Source organism: Bubalus bubalis, chromosome 16 (genome assembly GCF_019923935.1).
Source record: "Bubalus bubalis isolate 160015118507 breed Murrah chromosome 16, NDDB_SH_1, whole genome shotgun sequence".
NCBI lineage: Eukaryota > Metazoa > Chordata > Mammalia > Artiodactyla > Bovidae > Bubalus > Bubalus bubalis.
In genome coordinates, this window is record NC_059172.1 from 38,817,904 (window position 1) to 38,838,968 (window position 21,065).

At 53.9% G+C, this 21,065-nt stretch overlaps 2 protein-coding genes across 2 annotated transcripts in view; both read right to left on the minus strand.

Annotated features, from left to right (window-relative positions):
* Nucleotides 1–370: 370 nt before the first annotated feature.
* On the minus strand, nucleotides 371–8,326 carry TPP1 (tripeptidyl peptidase 1). The gene is made up of 13 exons (XM_006042119.4): nucleotides 8,202–8,326; nucleotides 8,017–8,088; nucleotides 7,631–7,770; nucleotides 6,213–6,363; nucleotides 5,875–6,002; nucleotides 5,539–5,717; nucleotides 5,160–5,358; nucleotides 4,824–5,012; nucleotides 4,506–4,575; nucleotides 3,928–4,048; nucleotides 3,685–3,843; nucleotides 3,391–3,516; nucleotides 371–3,192 (listed from the first exon to the last, which is right to left on the minus strand). The coding sequence occupies exons 1-13, from the start codon at nucleotides 8,243–8,245 to the stop codon at nucleotides 3,052–3,054; spliced, it is 1,719 nt and encodes a 572-aa protein (XP_006042181.1). The 5' UTR covers nucleotides 8,246–8,326; the 3' UTR covers nucleotides 371–3,051.
* Nucleotides 8,327–9,063: 737 nt separating this feature from the next.
* DCHS1 (dachsous cadherin-related 1) overlaps nucleotides 9,064–21,065 on the minus strand; it is a 36,588-nt gene continuing 24,586 nt past the window's right edge. The window contains exons 7-21 of the mRNA XM_025266550.3: nucleotides 20,717–20,910; nucleotides 20,410–20,506; nucleotides 20,148–20,305; nucleotides 19,078–19,942; nucleotides 18,750–18,989; nucleotides 18,531–18,656; nucleotides 17,513–17,722; nucleotides 14,884–15,762; nucleotides 14,647–14,760; nucleotides 14,267–14,478; nucleotides 14,024–14,178; nucleotides 13,694–13,824; nucleotides 13,295–13,578; nucleotides 12,804–12,942; nucleotides 9,064–12,138 (exon numbers count right to left, since the gene is read on the minus strand). Coding sequence (XP_025122335.3) covers nucleotides 9,527–12,138; nucleotides 12,804–12,942; nucleotides 13,295–13,578; nucleotides 13,694–13,824; nucleotides 14,024–14,178; nucleotides 14,267–14,478; nucleotides 14,647–14,760; nucleotides 14,884–15,762; nucleotides 17,513–17,722; nucleotides 18,531–18,656; nucleotides 18,750–18,989; nucleotides 19,078–19,942; nucleotides 20,148–20,305; nucleotides 20,410–20,506; nucleotides 20,717–20,910 — 6,416 coding nt within the window. The 3' untranslated portion in view covers nucleotides 9,064–9,526. The remainder of the gene's footprint in view (nucleotides 12,139–12,803; nucleotides 12,943–13,294; nucleotides 13,579–13,693; nucleotides 13,825–14,023; nucleotides 14,179–14,266; nucleotides 14,479–14,646; nucleotides 14,761–14,883; nucleotides 15,763–17,512; nucleotides 17,723–18,530; nucleotides 18,657–18,749; nucleotides 18,990–19,077; nucleotides 19,943–20,147; nucleotides 20,306–20,409; nucleotides 20,507–20,716; nucleotides 20,911–21,065) is intronic.

Sequence of the window (21,065 nt, forward strand, 5' to 3'; positions counted from 1 at the left end):
CAGTCCACCGTCCGTATAGGTGGTGAGGGGTTGGTAGGACTGGTTCCAGGACTCCCCCCCACTCCCGTCCCCAACCCATGTATACCAGAATCCGTGGATGCTCAAGTCCGTTATATGAAATGGCATAGTATTTGCACTGTATACTCTAAATCATCTCTAGATTGCTTTTAATATCCAATGCGATGTAAATAGTTTACTGGTGCATGGTAAATTCAAGTTTCGTTTTTTATAATTGGATTTTTTTTTTTTTTTTAAATATCTTCAGTTCATGGTTGGGTGAATCTGTGAATGGAGAACCCGAGGATACAGAGGGCTGGCTGTCTTTCAGTCTTAATAAACAATTTATGTAAAATCACGGCTAGTGAAAGAGTGGGGTTTTCAATGCAGCAAAAATTTATTTTTGTCAGTCCTGAGCTAGGGTCTGCAAATACAAAGTTAAGTAGGAGAAGGTTCTAGTCCTCCAGGCACTAGTGGTCTTGGAAAGGGAGGCAAACAGTTAAACTGGCCATTTCACCAATATATGGGAGTTAAAATACTGGAGGTAGACACAAGGTGTGCAGTGCAAGGGAGGAAGGGAACTAATAGTTGCTGCCTACATCTGTGTTTATTCTCATCTGCCTCATCTGCCTACATCCATTAAGTTTGTTTCACTTAATGATTTCCTGAATATTAGAGGCAGGTATGAATATCCTCACTTAACAGATGAGGAAAAAGTCTCAGAGAGTTGAACTTACTTGCCCCAGGTTCTCTCTAGTCTATATTAGAATGAAGAATCTAAGATTTTCCTGTCTTGCCCACATCAACTAGCTTCAGGGAGTCAAAAGATTCACAAGAGAAGGTGAGCTGAGTCTTGAAAGAATTCTGGACCTCAACCAGGCACAGGGAGCCAGGGGTAATGTTAGGGCAAAGAACATCTTGAGCAACAGTGAAAGAAAGTGCATGGAGGGGGGTGCAGAGAGACAGGGAAGGATAAACAATTTGTTACTCGGAGACAAATAGCAAGTAAGGAGATAGGTTTGTAAGTGATTATAAAAAGCTTGACCTATATCCAGTAATCTTTGAAGGCTCTTAATTAAGTAGATGACCTCATGAGATTTGCATCTTACTCTGGTAGTTGGTTTTGGGGCTTCCCTTGTGGCTCAGTGTTAAATAACATGTCTGCCAATGCAAGATTACCCATGTTCCATCCCTGAGTCAGGAAGAACCCTGGAGAAGTGGCAATCCACTCTGTATTCTTGCCTGGAAGCCCCATGGACAGAGGAGCCTGGTGGGTTATAGTCCATGGGGTCACAAAAGAGTCAGACACAACTTAGCAAATAAACAACTGGTAGATGGTTTAGGGAAAGGCAGGATGTAAGGACACTTCTTGCAAGGGCCTCAATTCAGAGAAGCGGGAATATGGCTCACAGCTAATGTAGTAGCAGTGGAGCTGGAGACAAGTAGATGAATTCAAGATACACTTTGGAAATATAATTGGAAGAACTTTTGGGTTGATAAAGATGTATTTAAGAGAGAGAGTCAGTAGGACTTGTTGACAAGGTGATGATGGGAGGAGTTGAAGGAAATGGGAAACTTGGATGATACTTTAGGCTTCTGGCTCAGTTGGAAGTGTCAAATATAGTGTCATTTATAAATAAGAAACAAAAGAGAACAGTTTGGGATTGGGAAGAAGGGAGATGAAATATTGAGAATTGCACATCTTGCCTTTGAGGTATCAATCACTGTAGGATGAAAAGTCTGATTTAGTGAGACGGTGATGGCTGTGGATGCCAGTCATTGATTTGTTCCAGTGGACAATGAGTCAAGTGAGAAGAGCAAAAGACAAAGGATAGAGCAGTGATACTACATGGATTAGGTATGATTAGCATTTACACAGTTGTAATGCAAATCCTGTATGCAGCTCAGACAAAGATAGAATTGTATTGGGAGGACAAAAGAATGGGTGGTGGGGATTTTGAGTGATTGGGACAAGGCAGAAGAATGATCACAAGCTAATAGGAAGTCAGTAATGGCTATAACTGGGCAGGGGGAAATCAATAAACAGAAATATAAGCATGTTATTTAGAGATAAACTAGTGGTGGAGAACATGCCTGCCAATGCAGGAGATTAAAGAGATGCAGGTTCCATCCCTGGGTCAGGGAGATCCCCTGGAGGAAGGCCTGGCAACCCACTCCAGAATTCTTGCCTGGAGAACCCCAAAGACAAAGGAGCCTGGCAGGCTACAGTCCATAGGGTCACAAAGAGTCGGACACGACTGAAGCAACTTAGCACACACTAAAGAATCATCAGAAACAGTTGAAATGATTGCCTCAAGTAGCAGGAAATGGTGGTAGATATACAAGGGGTGGCTATTTTTTTGCAGTAAGACTTAAAGAAGTATTTGACAATGTGCCCATATACTTTGATAAAATAAAAACCAAGAGTTATAAAATTTTACAAAAGGATAGAGCAACAAAATACAACAATGTTTAATGAGGAAGCAGAGAAAGAGAAGGAGGGAAAAGGGAATGAAGGAGGAAGAGGGAGTGGTCAGAGAATAAGTTAAGCCCTGGAAGCTAAGAAAGAAGAGGCAGTAGGCTTCTATGACAGGGAGCTCACAAAGCAAAGGTTGGGAGTATTTCTCAGGGAAAAGGAAAGAGTAAAACAGTAAGAGTAGAGGTCTCATGGCAATGAATTGAGGAGTGAGGATGCAGTGAAATAGTGTACACAGACAGTGTAGAAAACACGTTGGAAAAGCCTGGTTGAAAAGAAATGGAGCAGGGGGCCCTGGGGGGTGGGGGTGGGAGTGGTTGTATGCAGGGGATGCTCCCAAATAGTGCTGGTTATGGCACCTGTTGAGGAACCTGGGGCAGGGGCAGGGGGACCTGAGTATGATGGAACAGGTAGGGTTGGGAGTCAAGTCAAGCTCACAGCATTTCTGGGTTAGGGAGATAAGCTGTTTGTGGCAGTCAACGGTTGAGGGTTCAGCAGGGCCTCCAACACTGCAGAATAAGGGACCCAGCCACCTGCTGTGGGGCAGAGGACAGGCCCACCCTTCTAGCAGGAGAGGGTCAAGGGTTCATTAGCGTCTTCAGCAGAGCTGGGAAGTTGGGTGTTCCCCAGCCTGTCACAGGATCCCAGCCAGGGCCAGAGCAGAAACCTTGACCCTCCACCTCTTCATTTAGACAGGACTCATGGCAGCCACGGGTTACCTAGGGAGAGGGTGGGCATCAGATCTGGACCTGCTGATATTAACAGACTATAGCCCCTTACCCTGTATTCACATTCCAGAGGCTATCCCACCCCATCAGAATTGCCCTCAAGTTCATCTTAGCACTCAACATACCCTTACAAGTATGAATGTTGTTATTTCATATGAAAGTGGCCACAACCCTCCCTTCCATACTCACATCAAAGAGTCCTGCCCCACGCTTCTGGTAGAGCCTTGGGTTGAGAAAACCAAGAGGGGGTAGGCCTCTGAGGATTCTGTGTTCATTTATCAGGGATAGGAGTCCCCCAAACACTGGAGTAGAGGCCTGCAAGGATGAGGGTGCAAGTAGAGGTTAGGGATTCAGAGTGGTTGGACTTTTTGGGAGGGATGGGTAGGAGGTCTCTGAGGAGTCAGGGGTTCTGGGTGCAAGGTCTTGGGGTTGGAAGGTAGGGGTATTCCCTGGGTGGAGGTTTGGAGCCAGACTGATTCTCACCGAGGTACCAGACACCCATGGAATGGGCACATGGTTGCTGACCACCCAGTAGCCATCAGAGAGTGCAGCCACGTCTGGGTAGGCGCGGCCACTGGCATTGAAGTAACTGGATGGTGGCAAGTGGGGACTGGAGCTCAGGTACCGGGTTACAGCTTCCTCCTGAAAGACACTGTTGAGTAAGTACCATCTGCTGAACTGAGGATTCCACCCATCTCTCCTCCACCAACACAAACACACACGTACCTGGTACGAAGGCCGTGGAAACACATTGCTGAAGCCGCCACCACTGATGTAGTCAACGACCTCATCTGTGACTCGGAAAGGGTTCTGGAAGGACGTGCCTCCCACCGTGGTGACATAGGGACTGAGGGCAGAAGACAGCACTTAGAATGTAGCAGTTCTAAGACACCTCCAGAATGCATAGGGCTGGGTGACTGTGGCCTGGGTCTTGCTGGAGGGACTGGGAAAGCACTCTAGTGAAGTATGTACATGGGGAAGACTGAGAGGTTTGTGGCCCTCAAGGCATGGTCTGAGGTGACTGTGCACACTTCTCCCTACAAAACATCCACCAAATCTCCCACTAAAATGCCTGGGGACTAAGGAAGCAGAACACTGGGATCTCTGTCCTACTCAGGAGATTCAGGGCCTGGGACCTTCGGGAAGAAGAGGGGGTGCAGGAACCAGAGCAGAGACTGAAAATACTGCATGATCACGATCAGAGCAGGTACAACTGAGTGCTGACCCACAGGAGCACCTGGTGGAGTCAAGGCAAAGGTTCTAGACCATGAGATCACAAGTAAGTGGTGGGCTTGGGTGCTTACCTGGAGGCAGGGAAGCTGGGACGGAACTGGTGTCTGCCAGAGACAGACCAACACCCGGCCCCACTGTCACCTGGGAGAGAGACCAGGTTTAGCATTCAGTTTCATTGGTCAGAGCTTGGAATGTGGGTTCAGATGTCAGAGAGGAAATTCACGTGTTAGTTATTACTGCAAGAGGTCAGAGTTGAGGTCAGGTCAGTGGTCCATGTTGAGTTCAGATTATGAGTTAGAGATCAGGTCCAGGAGTTACTGTGGGGTCAAAGTTCTCATCTCGAGGGGGCGTGGGTGGTGGTGGGGTCTAAGTTTAGAGGAGGAGGTCACCTGAGGCAAAGAGCAGGGTAAGACCCCGAGCAGCCGCCTTCATGAGCTCAGTGTTGACCCGCTGGATATAGGTGCTGCTGAGGGAGTCCTCGTCATCGCCGTAGCTCACGGTGTGCACGTATGGCAGAGCTGACTCGTTACTGAGCAGCAGAAGCCACTGCAGGAAAGGCTCTTGTGACTCATGCCGGCCTGGATGTTTTTTGGAGAAGGGGGCACAAGGGCAATCATTTGGGAAGTTGTCAGGATCTCCTTCTAGCTCATGGAATTCCCTTGAGGGCACAAAGATCACTACTCCCCCCCAATTCTGTCCCCACCAGTCAGTCCCCTAGGCAGTACCAGGGCTACTGTAGACCCAGGTAGAGATGTTGGCACCAGCACTCATGAGGTACTCCACATCTAGGCTGGCCTCAATCCCGGCCCGGCCCCGGCCCTGTTGTCCAACCACACGGGCTACCGATGCCTGGTGTGCAAAGTCCCCACCGAAGAGGCGCATGAACTCAGCCAGGTCTGAATCGTGGAAATACTGCTCCAGGAACTACAGAGGGAGTCAGAGGAGATTCATGTGTCAGAAGATACAGCCCCAAGGGTCAGGTCAGGGGATGCTGTCCCAGATCACAGGATGAGAGCCCAGGGGTTAGAGTCAGAGAGTCATCACCAGGCTGGTCAGGCACCTTGAGGAGGCTGCGAGGAGGCTGAGGCTCCCTGCATGGCTCACCTGAGCACAGGCTTGACTGTTGTTGGTTGTGCCAGAGCCCACATCTTGTGCCGTCAAGTTGTAACGCTTACGGATCACGGATGGGGTCACTCCCAGATGCAGGCCAACAGTCCCCAGCACCTGTGGCTCCGGGCGTTGCCTCAGGGTTGATGTAGGGGGAAAACGATGCAGCCCCCCCACTGTGGGGAGGAGTCAGGCTTGAGGAAGCGATCTTTTAGACTCCAACCCTTATTTCACCACTGTGATCCCACTCCCACTCGCACCCCCTGTGGCACCTAAACTTCTCCCATCCCTGGCTCTGCCCCTCCAACCTCCAGCAGCCCCACTGGGTGTTACCAAAGTCCACATGCGAGGCCAAGGCCTTTGGGAGCCGGTAGGGATGTAGGGACCTCACAGCATGGGTCTCTGCAGGTCCTCCCACATAGTGATGAAACTCAGCCCCAGAGAGCAGAAGCTCTGCCTGTCTGGAGGTCAGAGTTCAGAAAACACAGGTCAGAAAGCATGGAGCAGAGCAGAAGAGGCTGCCTGAGCATCACCGGGTAGTTAGTTGTTATCTTCTCATGCATTTTCACCCACAGCACCTGCAAACTCTTGGCTCCCTCCCGCTGGTACGGAGACAAATCTCCCTGATGGAGTGATCAATACCCCTCTATGAGGCAATTATCTCCTCTCACCGGACACTCAGCCAGCAAGTCAGAAAGTCCTGTGTGGTCACTGAGTGGCAGTTCCGGGCTCCAGCCGCCAAAAGCCATTTCTGTACCGTGTGGAGGGTCAATGGTGATGGCCGGACCAGTTCAGCCACATCCTCTAGGGTCAGGTACTTGCCTGCGGGGATTCAGTAGAATTGCCTTCGTTCATTGCTTTTCCAAATTGCTCTTTTTGGACTTCAACCAGGAGACACTGGGACTTCCTAGGGAAATTGGAGCAGGGGCTTGAGGGATGGGTGGGAAGCTTCTAGTAAAAAGGCAGGCCATACAGGTGTAGGCTCAACTTGGGGGAATATGGATTTATCCTAAAGGAGAGTAGGTTGCAAATGCCACATGATCATGAAAAACAAATGAGATTAATAGATTAAAAATGTTCTTTTGGGGGTCAGGGGGCGTGCCACACAGCTTGTGGAATCTTAGTTCCCTGACCAGTGATAGAATCCAGACCACAGCAGTGAAAGCACTGAGTTCTAACCACTGGACTGCCAGTGGAATTAAAAAAAAAATGTTCATTTTAAGTTTATTTCCAATAAAAGTTTTCAAAACTTTTGAGGACCAGTTATAAGATGATATCTAATTTAGCTCACATCTTCATACTTACGATTTTAGGCTAAACATGATGGTGAGTCTCCGTTCTGCATGGATCATGCACACACCTCCTGGGTGAGCCTTAGACTGCCCCCTCACATGCTTACCACTCCCACTCCTTCCCCACCACAAGGGGCTCCCTCGGAGGAAGGACACAGTCCAGCTTGACCACTGGAGCGAAACACCAACTCTTGGAGGAGAGTGTGAAGTTTAAAGGGAGTGGACTGGAGGGGAGGAGATGGCAGACCAGCGAGGGGGCTGGGCAGCAGTCCATGTGAGAGAGTAATCAACTGAGTTGGTGGCAACAAGGAACGATGAGAGAGTGGACTGTTTCAGAGCTGGAACTAACAGCTTTAGGGTTTGAGTGGAGGAATAAATGAGAGTGAATTTAGCAGGGGTTGGAGGTGAAATTTGAGGTAGTGAGCTAAATTTACATGTACTGGATGCCACTTCCCCACTTGTCTGGCAGCTGGTAAGCAGTAGAGTCATAATTTAAATTCAGGTTTGATCACCAAGCCTGTGCTCTTAACCATACCCACTTTCAGTTTTTTAGCCTGATGAACACAGGTGGAAAGTTTTGGAGGGAAGACTGTGAATTAGTTTTGGACAGTCTACTTCCCATTCACTTTTTTATTCAGAAACTCTTCAGTGAGGGTCACTGCCATTCATCTGTCCTATACCACCCCCTCCGCAGGCCCCAAGAGCATGCCCTTGACATGACCTGCACTGTCCCATGCTCAGCCCAGCCCCGTGCCCTCCACTGCATCCCACATCCTGCCCGTGGTCCCGCCAAGCACCGTAGCGAGGAGAGCCAGGATCCGACACAGCCTGCACCAGCTCGGACAGTCTCTTCACGTTCTGCTGTCTCAGGGCAAACGTAAGACTCAGCTCTTCCTCAGGGTCCGCACGGCCCAGGGACACCCAGCCAGGGGGAAGCCTGCAGGGTCAGGAATCACACAGCCTTCATTATTAAAGTGGGGATGGGAAGGTTCAGTACTAGACCTAGATTTGGGGGAAGATTCCAGAAGCAGATTTGAATCACAAGAGATGGATGATCAGACTAAGCTTGGGAACTATGGAGGGGGGTACCAGGAGCTGGTAAGCCAGTGAGGGAGGCTGGAACCAGGATAACAGGTGCAGGATAAGCCATGGGGAAGGGGCAGTCAGTGCTAAGTCAACTCACCTCCTCTGCTGGTCAGGCTCCGGGCTGTAACTGCATTTGCCAGCGACAAAGAGGGCAAAGAGCCCTAGGAGGCTGCAGGGACAGCACATGGGTTTCAGCAGGAGCTGGACTGTTGCTGTTCCCACCCTCCAACATAAACTCCCTCCAACGTGATTCCCTTCTCCCGGAGCCCCCCAGTTTCTCACCAGGATCGGGGTCCCATTCTGCCTTTCGGCTTGTCCGCGGTCATGTGATAGATCACATGAACCCTGTAGTCCTCCACCACCACCTCTGCCTAGGAACTAGTGACGTGCTGGCCCCGCCCTCAAATGGGTGGTCCTGAATGCTGGAGAAGGGGTGGGGCGGCCACTCAGATGCTCCCTCTGTGGACTGTCAAACACTGGGTGAGCCCAGGACTCACCACAGTGTAGGCGGTGCTTAAGAAACGGGCTCTGGAAGCCCATAGACCCAGAGATCCAGGTCCTTACAAGACGTATGATATCAGGAAAGTCACCACTTCTCGGAGCCTTGGTTTCTTCATGTAGAATATGGAGACTGTTAGGTTAAAATTGCTCTGCCTCAGCGGATTGCACTGAAAATTTACAGAGATAAAGCAAGCAAACCCCTCGGAGAGCCTCACATGGCAGAAGCTCAACAAATGTGAGCTGTTATTATATATGAATATATTATATGTAATGACCCCACAAAAAACAAATAAACCACTTGGCTGCTCTTGTATCCAACCCCACCTCTTTGAAGACCCTCAAGCCTAGAGCTGGTCATCTCCAAGGTCTCCCCAGCCAGCCAATTCCTCTCTGGATTGCTGCCACAAGCAAGCTCCTGCTGTCTGCCTTCGTCTGGCCTCCTGCCCATGTTAGAGGGAAAGGTTGACTGCAGAGAGATGTGACAGCCTCAGGCTAGGCTCTGGTTCCCAGTGCCACTCACCCCCACCCTAGACACCCCTATGTCCATCCCACTCTGTGCCTCCTGAGGTGTCTACAGGGTGTCAGGAGCCTTTCCATCACTGCCCCGTCCCTATGGGCCCAGAGAACAGATTCGGACACTGGATACAAACTGCAGTTTATTAAGGCTCCAGAGTGAGAATTGGCACTTGATTCTGGGCAGGGGCAGGGGTCTCAGTGGAACCCAAAGGAGCTGGGCTTGAACAAAGTTGCAGGGGCTGGCCCCACTCCCCTACCCCCCAATAAATAAAGTCTCAGCTCCATCTCAGGGTGCTGGCACAGGGCAAGAAGCCCTCACTGAGGGGAACCCCGGGGCTGCTGCCTCCTTCCTCATCTCTCTCCCTGCGTCGGACCTGGCCATAGGTCAGTGCCCAACCGGGCCTCGCGGTACTGGGGCTCTGCCAGTGCTGGAGCAAGACGTGAGACCTGCCCCCACTGGAGGACTCTGGGGTGGGGAGCTGGCCTCCCCCGTGGCCAATCATGGTCCGAGGCTGCCCAGGCAGGCTCAGATGGGGCCTGCATTGGGGACACTGTGTGCATCCCAGGTCGGGGCCCGGTCCGGGCCACACCTAGATATGGAGCTCGGTGTCGTCCGGTGGCTCCAGGCCAGACTCTGCGCTCAGAGCTGAGGCTGAGGGGCCCTGGGCTACCCCAAACGGTGAGACGACGGGTGAGCGAGCGGCCAGAGGAGACAGTGAAGGTGAGAAGCTGGGAGACATGGCCGCTGAGGACAGGGAACCTTCGTGGCTGATGGGGGAGCGGTGAGAGGCTGGTGGGAAGACGGCCCGGGTTGCGGCCGTGCTGGCTGGTTTGGGGGGCACAGACTTGGCTCCTGGGTGGGCCACGGCAGTGATGAGGGGCGGTGGGTCAATACGGGGCGCCGGGGGACACGGCCGAGCTTCATCCTTGAGCCGGGCGATCTCTGTGAAGACACTGGCCAGCGGCTGGAACTGAGGGCACCAGCTCAGCAGGTAGTCCCAGTTGTAGCTGCCACGGAGCTCCTCCTCACCGGCCACGATGGCTGTCAGTGCTCCCGCCACACAGGGCTTGCCATCTGCTGGAAAGCCGTAGTCCCCAGTGGGCGCAGGGCTTAGGCCACAGCCCCCCAGGAAGGTGGTGGCAGTGGCTGGGGGGCCGTCTTCTCGGTACAGAGTGGCTCCTGCACCCGGCAGCAGCAGCCCTGCCTTACGGCCCTTATACCAGGTGTCGGGGGCAGGCGGCTCACAGGAGGTGTCACTCAGTCCGTCTGCATCCTGCTGGATGCCGGAGTCAGGGCCGCGGGCAGCCAGGGAGGAGGCCACACTGGCCACGCGCGGGAACTCGTTGATCATGCGGATCTCGTCATCTTCTGCAGCCTCTGCTGAGCCTCGGCCGCTTGAGTGTGAAGGGTCCAGGGAGCCACCGCGGGGGTAGGGTCCTCCAGCTCCTGGCCCACCATAGCTGGGGAGAGTCTGGTGATACAGGTGCTCTGAGGGCGGCGGGCTGGGTGGCTCTCGGCCCAGCTTCTGCAGTGAGCCACTGGCCAGGGGTGCCGCCTGGGACATCGGGCCAGGCGCCGCTTCAGCTTTGCGGTTCCGGGCCCGCACCAGTCCCAGGACAAGGGCTGCCAGGGCAAGCACCACCACGACTCCTAGAGAGGCTGCCACGGCTCCAACCAAGAGCAGGTTGAGGTCAGGTGCCAGGCCCAGCGCAGTGTGGGTGATGTCCACAGTCACAGGCACGGTGGCACTCCGAGAACCGGGCAGAGGCCCCCTTGCCACCACCTCCAGCCTCAGCTCCCGTGGCGCCTCACGTCGGGTCCGGCCCCCACCCCCAGAGGTGCCTGTTCCGCTGCCTGGTGCCCGGCTGTCCACCCGCAGGTACAGGGCACCTGTAGTCTGGTTGATACCAAAATAGGGGGATGAGGCGGCCAGCGAGTATAGCACCAGGCCGTCAGCACCTCCGTCCTCGTCTGTGGCCTGCACGTGACCCAGGCTGTGGCCACGTCGTGCACCTTCTGGCACCTGAAAGTGGAAAGCTGGAGCCAGGAACACTGGGTCATACTCATCCTCACCGGTCACCAGCACTGACACGGTGACTGAGGCGGACAGGTTCCCAGCATCTGTAGCGCCCACTAGCAGCTGGAAGCTGCCAGTGTGCTCGTAGTCAAAGGCCACTCGTGCCCGCAACTCCCCAGTTGAGCTGTTCAGTGCAAACGCCTCGCGGCCCTCGGGCCCTGGCCCAGCCTCCAGCAGGCTGTAGTGGAGCCTTCCGAAAGCCCCAGCATCCCCATCAATTGCATGCAGGGTGGTAACAAGAGTGCCTGGAGGCTGGTTCTCAGCCAGGCTGGTGCTGAGCAAGCTCAGAGGGAAGGCGGGGCCATGGTCATTCACGTCCTGGACCTCAATGGTCACTGGTGCCAGAGCAAAGTGTGCCCCGGCAGGGTCGGCAGCCTGCACTACAAGCTGATGTCGAGCTTGGGTCTCACAGTCCAACGGGCGGGCCAGTCGCAAGTCTCCAGAGCTCTCATCCAGCTCAAAGAGCCCCAGAGGGTCGCCTGAACTGAGGGTGAAGCGTACAAGGCCATGGGGGCCCGGATCAGCATCGGAGGCCTCCACGTGCAGCAGCTCGGCTCCCACAGGCGTGTCCTCAGGCACCGCCACACGGTAGGCCGCTCGGGTGAAGACAGGTGGGTTGTCGTTGACGTCCAGCACGCTGACAGTGACTGGCACAGCCGAACTTCGAGGTGGCTGCCCCCGGTCAGTTGCTGCCACAGTTAGGTTGTATTGGGTTAGGCTTTCAAAGTCTAGAGGCTCAAGCAACACTAGGCAGCCCAGGGCCCGGGGGCCTAGTCCATCACTTTCCCCAGCCTCCGCCAGCCGGGGTTCCAGCTGAAAGACTCGGCCCCGGTTGCCACTGACAATGCTGTAGTCCACAGTGGCATGGCTGCGGCTCCCGTCGGCGTCTGTGGCCTCCAGGGTGAGCAGGGTGGAGCCGGGCGGCAGATCCTCAGTCACAGCCACGCGATAGTGTGGCAGTGTGAAGCTCGGGGCATGGTCGTTCTGATCCTGCAGCTGCACGTGCACTGTGGCGCGGGCGGCCCGACCCGGCACTCCGTGGTCTCGGGCTTCCAGCACCACGTCCACCACGCCTGGCCCTTCATGGCCCAAGGGCACTGTCCCCACTGTTGTGAACAGGGTCCCTGAGATGAAAATGGAATGAAGAGAAATATGCCATCAGCAGAGACTGTGGGTAAGCAAAATGACCCTCCGGGGATGGGGAATTAGCCTTGGAAGTCAGATTCCAGGGAGTGGCCTGTGTGCTGGGAGATTATGGAAGGGGCTCCAGGATTCAAGGAATGGCTTCTAGACATGCAGTCTGGACAGCGCTTAAAACTGAGACAAAGGGGGACTTCCCTGGAGGCCCAGTGGAAAAGAATCCACCTGCCAATGCAGGGGACATGGAAGGGTTTGATCTTTTGTCCAAGAAGATCCCACATGCCGCGGGCAACCAAAGCCTGTGCGCCACAGCTACTGATCCTGCATGACGCAAGTACTGAAGCCTGTGTGCCTGGAGCCCATGCTCCACAATGAAAGAAGCCACCACAATGAGAAGCCCATGCACTGCAATGAAAAGTAGCCCCTGCCCACTGCCTCTACACAAAAGCCTGTGAGCAACAATGAAGATGCAGCATGGCCAAAAATGAATAAATTAATTAATTTTTTTAAAAAGATACAAAAGCAGGGAAATGTCCTCCCTAGGTCAGAGATCTAGGAGTTAGGAGTTCAGGCAAGAAATTCTAGGGATGAGGTCAAAATATGCCCCAGCACAGTCAAAGATAAGGGGTAGATGCCAGGAAGGACACACCGTTGTTGGGGTCAATGCTGAAGCCCTCAGCAGGGGAAGCCAGGTGGTAGGAGATGTGACCGTTGGCGCCCGAGTCCCGGTCAGTGGCCGAGACGGAGAGAATGGCACTGCCCGGGGGTGTGTGCTCGAGCAGCATCACCTGAGGTATAAGACAAAGGTTTACAGCTGAGCCTCTCAGCTGCCTTGCTGCTCATTCAGCCTGTGTTCTGCAGCTCAGTCCCATGAGTTCTGCGTGGCACCCGTTCCAGCTTGGAGCCCTTATACCCCTTAATATTCGAATTGTCCCCCATCCCCCATTTCTGGGGCCTGAATGCAGAACCTGGACACAGTTCTTAGGACTTAGAAGGCTGGTTTGAGATGTGACCTTTATACCCCCCAAGCTCTGTCCCCAAGTCAGTTCCAACATACAGCCCACCGCAGCTCCTTCTAGCGTTGTCACTTCCCTCTGTCATGAGCAGCCCTGGGCCCGGGGGTGGGGGGGGCACTGGCACCTGGTAGAGAGTCTGTGAGAAGGCAGGGGCGTTGTCATTGACATCCTCCACGAGCACCGTGAGGTTGGCCCGGCCCTCGTGAGGCCCGTCGTGTGCCAGGAGCTGCAGGTGGTAGCGGTCGCGCTGCTCAAAATCCAAGGGGCCCGTGAGGGAGAGGCGGCCTCCATAGCGGCCGACACTGAAGGGATCCTGGGGCCCAGAAGGGCTCAGAACATACCACAGCACTGGTCCTGAGTCCACATCATTCCCCGTTACCTGTGCGATCTCCGAGCCCAGCAGTGCATCTGCAGTACATGGCACGAGTGTGTTTGTTATAGTCGCAGACAGTCCTGGAGCCCCATGGTGGGCAATAATGCTTCCCTACCAGCCTTTATACCTCTCACTTGACCCAGTCCTCACCTTCTGACACTCGGAGCTCCCAGGGCTGTGGGATGGTGGGGCGATTGTCATTGGTGTCGATGACCATCACCGTCAGGGTAGCTGAGCCCACCAGGGCTGGGCTTCCTCTGTCTGTGGCCATCAGCACCAGCCTGAACACAGAGCACAATCAGGGGGTGGGGCCTGGGATAAGCGAGAACCCTGGGCAGGAACAGGAGGGCTCAGGACAGGTGGCAGGGGTAGAAGGGGGGAACTCAGGATGTGGCCTAGGGATTGAAGGGGATTTAATGCAGGACTCGAAATTGCGTGGACCCAGGAAAGAGTCTCAGGGTCTACAGAGCCAAGCTTCACCGTGTTTCGGCCCAGATCTCGCGGTCCAGGATAGCTGTGGTGGTGATAGTGCCCGTGGCTGGGTCTACATGGAACAATCCCCGGGCTGGCTGGGATGCGGCCAGACTGTAGGAGATCTGTCCACTGGGGCCTTGGTCCAGGTCATCTGCTTCCACCTGGCGGGAAGAGGAGGCTGCTGGCACTGGGCTGGTGGCAGACAAAGTCTGCCCAGCCCTGCCCCCATCTTCCTATCACACTCCACACCTGCAGCAGGGGTCCCTCCAAGGGCCTGGACTCTGGAAGGAAGGCCACGTAGTGGGGCTGCAGGAAGCGGGGCGCGTTGTCATTGGCATCTTGCAGGGTTAGGGTCAGCACAGAGAAAGCATAGGCTCCTCCACTCTCTGCCTGCAACACCAGTCGCAGCCGTGGGTTTGCCTCAAAATCCAGCCCCTCTGCTGAGCGGACTGTGATGGCTCCTGGGGGAAGGCAGAATGGATCACTGACAGACCTCTTGCTTGCCTGAGTGCCTCTGTCTCTGAGGCCTACCACTGCAGGGCAGCCCCTCCTCAACCAGAGTCTCCTGGGGCCCAAAAAGGAGCTCCCCCAGGAACCTGTCGCCCAGAGCCCCCTGCTCCTTCCCTTACCTGTACTAGGCTGGATGGAGAATGTCCCTTTCTCATTCCCACTGAGAATGCTGTATGTGATAGGTCCACTTGAGCCCCCTGCATGGATAGCCTTGGGGGAGACAACGGGAGTCCCTAAAGAAAGGAGGGCATTGGTTGAAGTGTGAGCACTAGACTGAGGGAGTTTGGGGAGCATTTTCACTGAGCAACCCAGCCCATCCAGGGATACAAAGCTGGGAGACATGATTAGGGACTCACCTGGGGGTGCATTCTCACGGAGCATGGCTTCACTACTGGCTCGGGAGAAGCGGGGTCCATGCTCAGACTCCCCTTGCAGCCCAATAATGACCACACCAGTGGCAGAGCGAGCTGGACGGCCAAGGTCAGTTGCCACAATGAAGAGGACACGATCTCGGGGGCTCAGAGATACAGGAGAGCGGGACACACGGATTTCACCAGTGTAAGAGTCCACGGTGGTGCCAGGAGGTGGTGTGCCTGCCAGCCGGTACAGGATGGAGGCATTGGCACCAGCATCACGGTCTTCAGCTCGCAGAGTGGCCAGAGGCAGAATTGGAGTGCTGAAGACAGGGCCTGGGCGGGGCAGGCGCAGCCTCAGGGGACTGGTGGGGAAGGTGGGCGCGTGGTCATTGACATCACGCACTGTGATGGTGACGGGCACTGTGGTGCTTAGGGGCCCAGCAGCTGCACTGTCCACTGCATTCACTGTAAAGGCATAGCTGGGACACTGCTCTCTGTCAAGGGTGGTGGCTGTGCGCAATTCCCCAGAGCTGGGCTCTAGCAGGAAGGCTCCTGCTGCACCTGTACCCAGGTAGTAGGTCACACGACCATTGGCCCCAGCATCAGGATCATGAGCCTGCAGCTGCAGCAGCAGGGTCCCTGCAGGTGCGTCCTCAGGCACCTCCACAGAGTAGGAGGGCACAGGGAAGGCTGGGGCATGGTCATTGGCATCCAGCACTGTCACTGTCACAAGAAGCGTAGCGCTGAGAGCTGGCTGGCCTCCATCCCGGGCTTCTATCTGCAGCTGGAATGCTGGCTCCACCTCCCGGTCTAGTGGCCTCATGGTGCCAAACTCCCCAGAAGCTAGGTCCAGGACAAAGGCTCCTGAGGGGTCCCCATCTGCAGAGAAGGGCATGCACACAGAAACATACATGTGTCAGCCCATGGGAGAGAGGGTGATTTACAGGCAACGGAAAAGAAAGGGAGAGAGAGGGCGAGAGAGAGGGAGAAGGGTAGGAGAGGAAAAGTGGAATAAAGGCAGAGAAACAAAGAGAAACACAGAAGGTAAAGAAAGAGACTATAAAGTAGTTTTTCTCAAAGTGTGGTCTGGGGGCCCCAAGAATCCCCCTGAGACCCTTTTGGGAGTACATAAGATCAGAACTATTTTCATAGCAATACTAAGACATTATATGACTTTTCCATTCTCATCAACTCACAAATGCAGAGTGGAGTCCAGATGCTACATGACATGTGATGATGTCATAACTTGGATGGTTAATGGAATGTGTGCTTACGTAATGTTGTGATTTCCAGAATATTCTAGGTAAAAAGTTTAAAGCATAAATGTGTTTTCAATAGATTCACTCAGCTTTTGTTAGCTTGTGTTCAATCATACCTGCTTTAATCTTTGCAACCTCATTATTGTCCAACAAAATGGACCGTAAATCTCCTTGGGCCTATGCAGAAATACAGCAAGTGGTATGTTTTATTGGCTTGTTTTACAATGATATTTAAAAGTGTTCTCAGTTTTAATATCAAATGTGGTAAATAATGGTATGTGTTTATTATATATATGTTCAATTATTATATCATATTTTATTATATCAATAAATGCTGATATCATATAAGCCAAAGTTCTTTACAGTTCTTAAAAATTAAGATATAAGGGTTCCTCCATCCTACACTGTTGGTGGGAATGTAAACTGGTACAGCCACTATGGAGAACAGTATTGAGGTTCCTTTAAAAACTAGAGATACCATATGATCCTTCAATCCTATTCCTGGGAAAATATCTGGAGAAAAATATAGTCCAAAAGGATACATGCATCCTTCAATGTTCACTGCAGCACTGTTTACAGAAGCCAAAACATGGAAGCAACCTAAATTTCCATCCACAGATGAATGGGTAAAGAAGATGTGGTACATATATACAATAGAATATTATTCAGTCATTAAAAATGAAATAACACCATTTGCAGCAACATGGATGGATCCAGAGGTTGTCATACTGAGTGAAGAAAGTCAGACAGGGAAGAGAAATATATATCACTTATATGTGGAATCTAAAAAGAAATGATACAAATTTATTTATTTACAAAACAGAAACAGACTCACAGACTTAGAGACCTTAAAGGGGAAGGGTGGGGAGAAGGGATAGTTAGGGAGTTTGCAATTGACATGTACATGCTACTGTATTTAAAATGGATAACCAACAAGGACCAACTGTATAGCACAAGGAACTCGACTCAACATTACGTAATAACCTAAATGGGAAAAGAATTTGAAAAAGAATAGAGTACATGTTTATGATAACTGAATCACTTTGCTGTACACCTGAAACTATCACAACTGTTATAGTTAATCAACTGTACTCCAATATAAAATAAAAAGTTAAAAAAAATAATGTTAAAGTTCCTGAGATGAAAAGATTTGAGAACAACTACTCTACAGGGAGAAACAATCAAGAAAGAAAAGATACAGGAAGATAAAAAGAGACAAAGAGGGAGATCAAATACTGGAGGGGCATAGAAAGAGATGCTTGGAGACCCAGAAACATAAAGGGAAGGAAAAGGGGATCCAGGCACACTGGGTCTGGGACACAGGCCAACAAGAAGTAGCCCTGGGCAAGTAGGTACGGGAAGGTTCTCACCCAGGATGCGGTACTGCAGCTGCCCGTTGGCTCCCACATCCGGGTCAGAGGCCCGCAGCGTGGTAAGGGTCTGGGGGTCCTGGCCCTCGGGTACCTCCAGGGAGAGATGGGCACTCCCAAAGGTTGGGGCATGGTCATTCTCATCCTCCACAGCCACTCGCACTGTGACGTGAGTCAACAGTGGAGGCGAGCCCCCGTCCCGGGCATATACTGTTGGGAAGCAAAGTCAATGAGATTTATCCTCCTCCCATGGAGGAATCCACACCACATGTGTTCACCAGGTGCACACAAAAATTAGAATATGTCTACCTTTTCACACCCCACAAGCACTCAGGCATGCATACATATATGTGGTGGTGTAACAGGAAACACACTAAATGAGATAACAAGAGATCTGGGTTCAAGTCCCAGCTCTGCCACTTCCAAGCTGTGTTAGCCTGAGCTAACCTCTTTGGTACTCAGTGTCCATATGCTGCTGCTGCTACTGCTAAGTCACTTCAGTCATGTTCGACTCTGTGTGACCCCACAGACGGCAGCCCACCAGGCTCCTCTGTCCCTGGGATTCCCCAGGCAAGAACACTGAAGTGGGTTGCCGTTTACTTCTCCAATGCATGAAAGTGAAAAGTGAAAGTGAAGTCGCTCAGTCATGTCTGACTCTTCGTGACCCCATGGACTGCAGCCTACCAGGCTCCTCTGCCCATGGGATTTTCCTGGCAAGAGTACTGGAGTGGGTTGTCATTGCCTTCTCCATATGCACCTCTGTTAAATGCCTGTAGTGTAATCTGAGGGAATCCTAGAAGGCACAGCTGTGACATTATGTATTTGAGAGTTAGTATAATCACAGTGGTTACAGCCTAGAAGTCAGTTCACCTTGTACTCTGACAAACTCCCCCAAAGGATTAAAAATACAAGCTGTGCTGTAAGAGGTAGAAGTTTCTTGAAGGTACTTTGGGGGTCCTGCCCATGTAACAGTGGTGTTTATGCCACCTCAGGCTTTGGGGAGCCTGTCAGTGTATACCTGTCAAGTTGATCTCCTCCTGCTCCTCCCGATCCAGAGCCCGAAGAGTGGTAAGGACCCCGGTGTCTGGATCCAGGGAGAAGTTTTCGCCAGAGATGCCTCCATAAGTCACTTGCCCGTTGGCCCCTGAGGAGAGCCAGCGTGGGATAAGATCACAGGGTGAATATACCCTTTCTTGACCCAGTCCCTCCCTCTTCCAACTTATCCCCTCACGCTTACCCAGATCGGGGTCGGTTGCCTGCAGAGTGAGCAGAGATGTTCCAGGCGGGCTGTTCTCCCGCAAGAGGACGCTGTACTCCTGCTGTTGGAAAGCGGGTGCCTCGTCGTTGACGTCGGCGACACTGACAGTCAGAAGCTGCGTGGCCGAGCGCGGTGGGGAGCCGTGGTCAGAGGCCACCACAGTCAGCACGTACTCAGCTCGCTGTTCGCGGTCCAGAGACCGCACCACGGACAGCGCTCCTAGGTAAGTGGTGGGCAGGTTGGAAGAAAACACTCGCTCTGCATTAGCATCCTCCTCGTCCCCATCCCTCCCAGCGGTCCAACTCACCGGTGCTGGGGTGTAGCCGGAAACAGCCGTCCGCGCCAGCTGCCAGGCGATAGGACACCCGTGCGGCCTCGCCCAGGTCGGGGTCCCGGGCTACCACGTGCAGCGCCGTGGGCCCGGGCGGGTGATCCTCAGGGAGGCGCACACGTGAGGGCGAGGCAAAGACTGGAGCATTGTCATTCTCATCCGTGACAAAGACGCGCGCGGAAACGCGTGCTGTGCGGCGGCGGCTGGCGTTGGCGGGCCGGTCAGTGGCTTCCACGAGCAGCAGCAGAGCGGGAGTGGTCTCCCGATCCAGGCCTCGCGGGGCGCTGAGCGCCCCAGTGCGCGCGTCCAGGCGAAGCGCGGGCACAGGCGGCTCTTGGCGCAGCAGGCGGTAGCGCACATCGCTGTTGGGGCCGGGGCCGTCGGCGTCGGACGCGCGGAATGTGTACAAGGTCGCGCCAGGCTCCGGGTTCTCTGGGAGCGCCAAAGCCAGCGGGTCGCGCGCGAAGGCCGGCGCGTGCTCGTTCTCGTCCTGCACGCGCACCTGCACTCGCAGCAGCCGCGCGCCCGCGCCTCCCGGCCCCTCGGCGCGCACCGTGAGCGCGCGCCAAGCCGGACCCGTCTCGAAGTCCAGGGGCCGCGCCAGGTACAAGCGCCCAGAGGCCGCGTCCAGCGCAAAGGTGCCCTCTGGGTCGGCGCCGCCCACCAGTGTGTAGGTAAGGGCGCCCACCCCCGCCTGCTCCGGCGGCGCCACAGAGCCCAACAGGGAGCCGGGCCGGAGCCCCTCGGCTGCTGTCACGGTCAGCACGACAGGCACAGGCGCCACCGGGTCTGGCTCTGAGGGTTCCGGTGGAGGCTCAACCGAGCGAGTGGAGGGAAGCACCTGTTATGGACCCGGGAAGGAGGACGGAATCAGGGTGACCCAAGTAAAAGGGAATCTGGGCTGGCCTGCTGAGCATTAGGAGGGGTGGTCAGAGTAGCCGTCTAGAGGAGAGGGCACAAGGGCTTAGGAAGATGGCACTCCGGGAGGGGGTGCCCACGTTGGTGGCCAAGGAGACCTGGATAGATTGGAGGAAGGGCAGCCATACCTGCACTAGCAGCTGGAGGCTGGAGCTCCGAGGGGGGCTGCCTTGGTCATGAGCGCTCAATGTCAGCACGTAGTGTGGCCGCTCTGCTCGGATCAGGGGTGCTGCCGTGAGCAGCTCTCCCGAGTGAGGGTGCAGGGAGAAGAGCTCTGAGCCAGGACCTGGGGATGGGCAGAGCAAGGGTGAGGGCTTCCATTTCAGAGCTGGGCATATCATGAGGACAGGCCATCCACCACCAACTCCCTTCTCTCCACTCCCCATATACCAGTTAGCATGTACAGGATGGTTCCATTCTCCCCCTCATCTGGATCCTTGGCCTGCAGGGTTGTCACCAATGTTCCTGGAGGCACACCATCTGGTACCTGTGGGAACACACAACTCATCTACACTTGTATCCCTCCGTTCTTGAGACAACCCAGGATATATTCCCCTAACCTTTGTGCAGACAAAGCCCCCTTTCTACTCTCACACCTGTTCCAAGATGCAGTTTCTTTTACCTCTATCTAGAGTTCTAAGTGGACACCCACATACTCTCTTACTTCTTCAAGGCAGGGCCCTGCAGCTTCACATACCTGTATGGGGAGGCCTCCACCAGCAGCCCCTGAGGCCTGCAGGAAGGTGGGGCTGTTGTCATTGAGGTCAAGCACTGCGATGTGCACGGTGCCTGTGGTGCTGCGGGGTGGGCTCCCTGCATCCTGAACCTGCACCAGAAGCTGGTAGCTGCTCTGCCGCTCACGGTCCAGAGTTTGTAGTGTGGTCACCTCTCCTGCAAGTGCAGGATAGACAGAGAGCATGTGTGGGGTAGCCAGAGATAAGAGCCTGGGGTCTGTGAGAGGCTGGGGCTGGGGGAGTGTGGAAAGGAATGCCCGGGGAAAACTCCGAGCTTAGTCCTGGTCCCCATGACCAGGCTCCGGGGATTGT

What these genes read in the sequence shown, in the direction of transcription:
- TPP1 (XM_006042119.4), bottom strand. Translation starts at nt 8,245, where the DNA reads ATGACCGCGGACAAGCCGAAAGGCAGAATGGGACCCCGATCCTG. An exon ending in GAGCCTGACCAGCAGAGGAG is followed by an intron (nt 7,771 to 8,016) that starts GTGAGTTGACTT and finishes CTGACCCTGCAG; the next exon opens with GCTTCCCCCTGGCTGGGTGT. An exon ending in TCCTGGCTCTCCTCGCTACG is followed by an intron (nt 6,364 to 7,630) that starts GTGCTTGGCGGG and finishes GAATCCCCGCAG; the next exon opens with GCAAGTACCTGACCCTAGAG.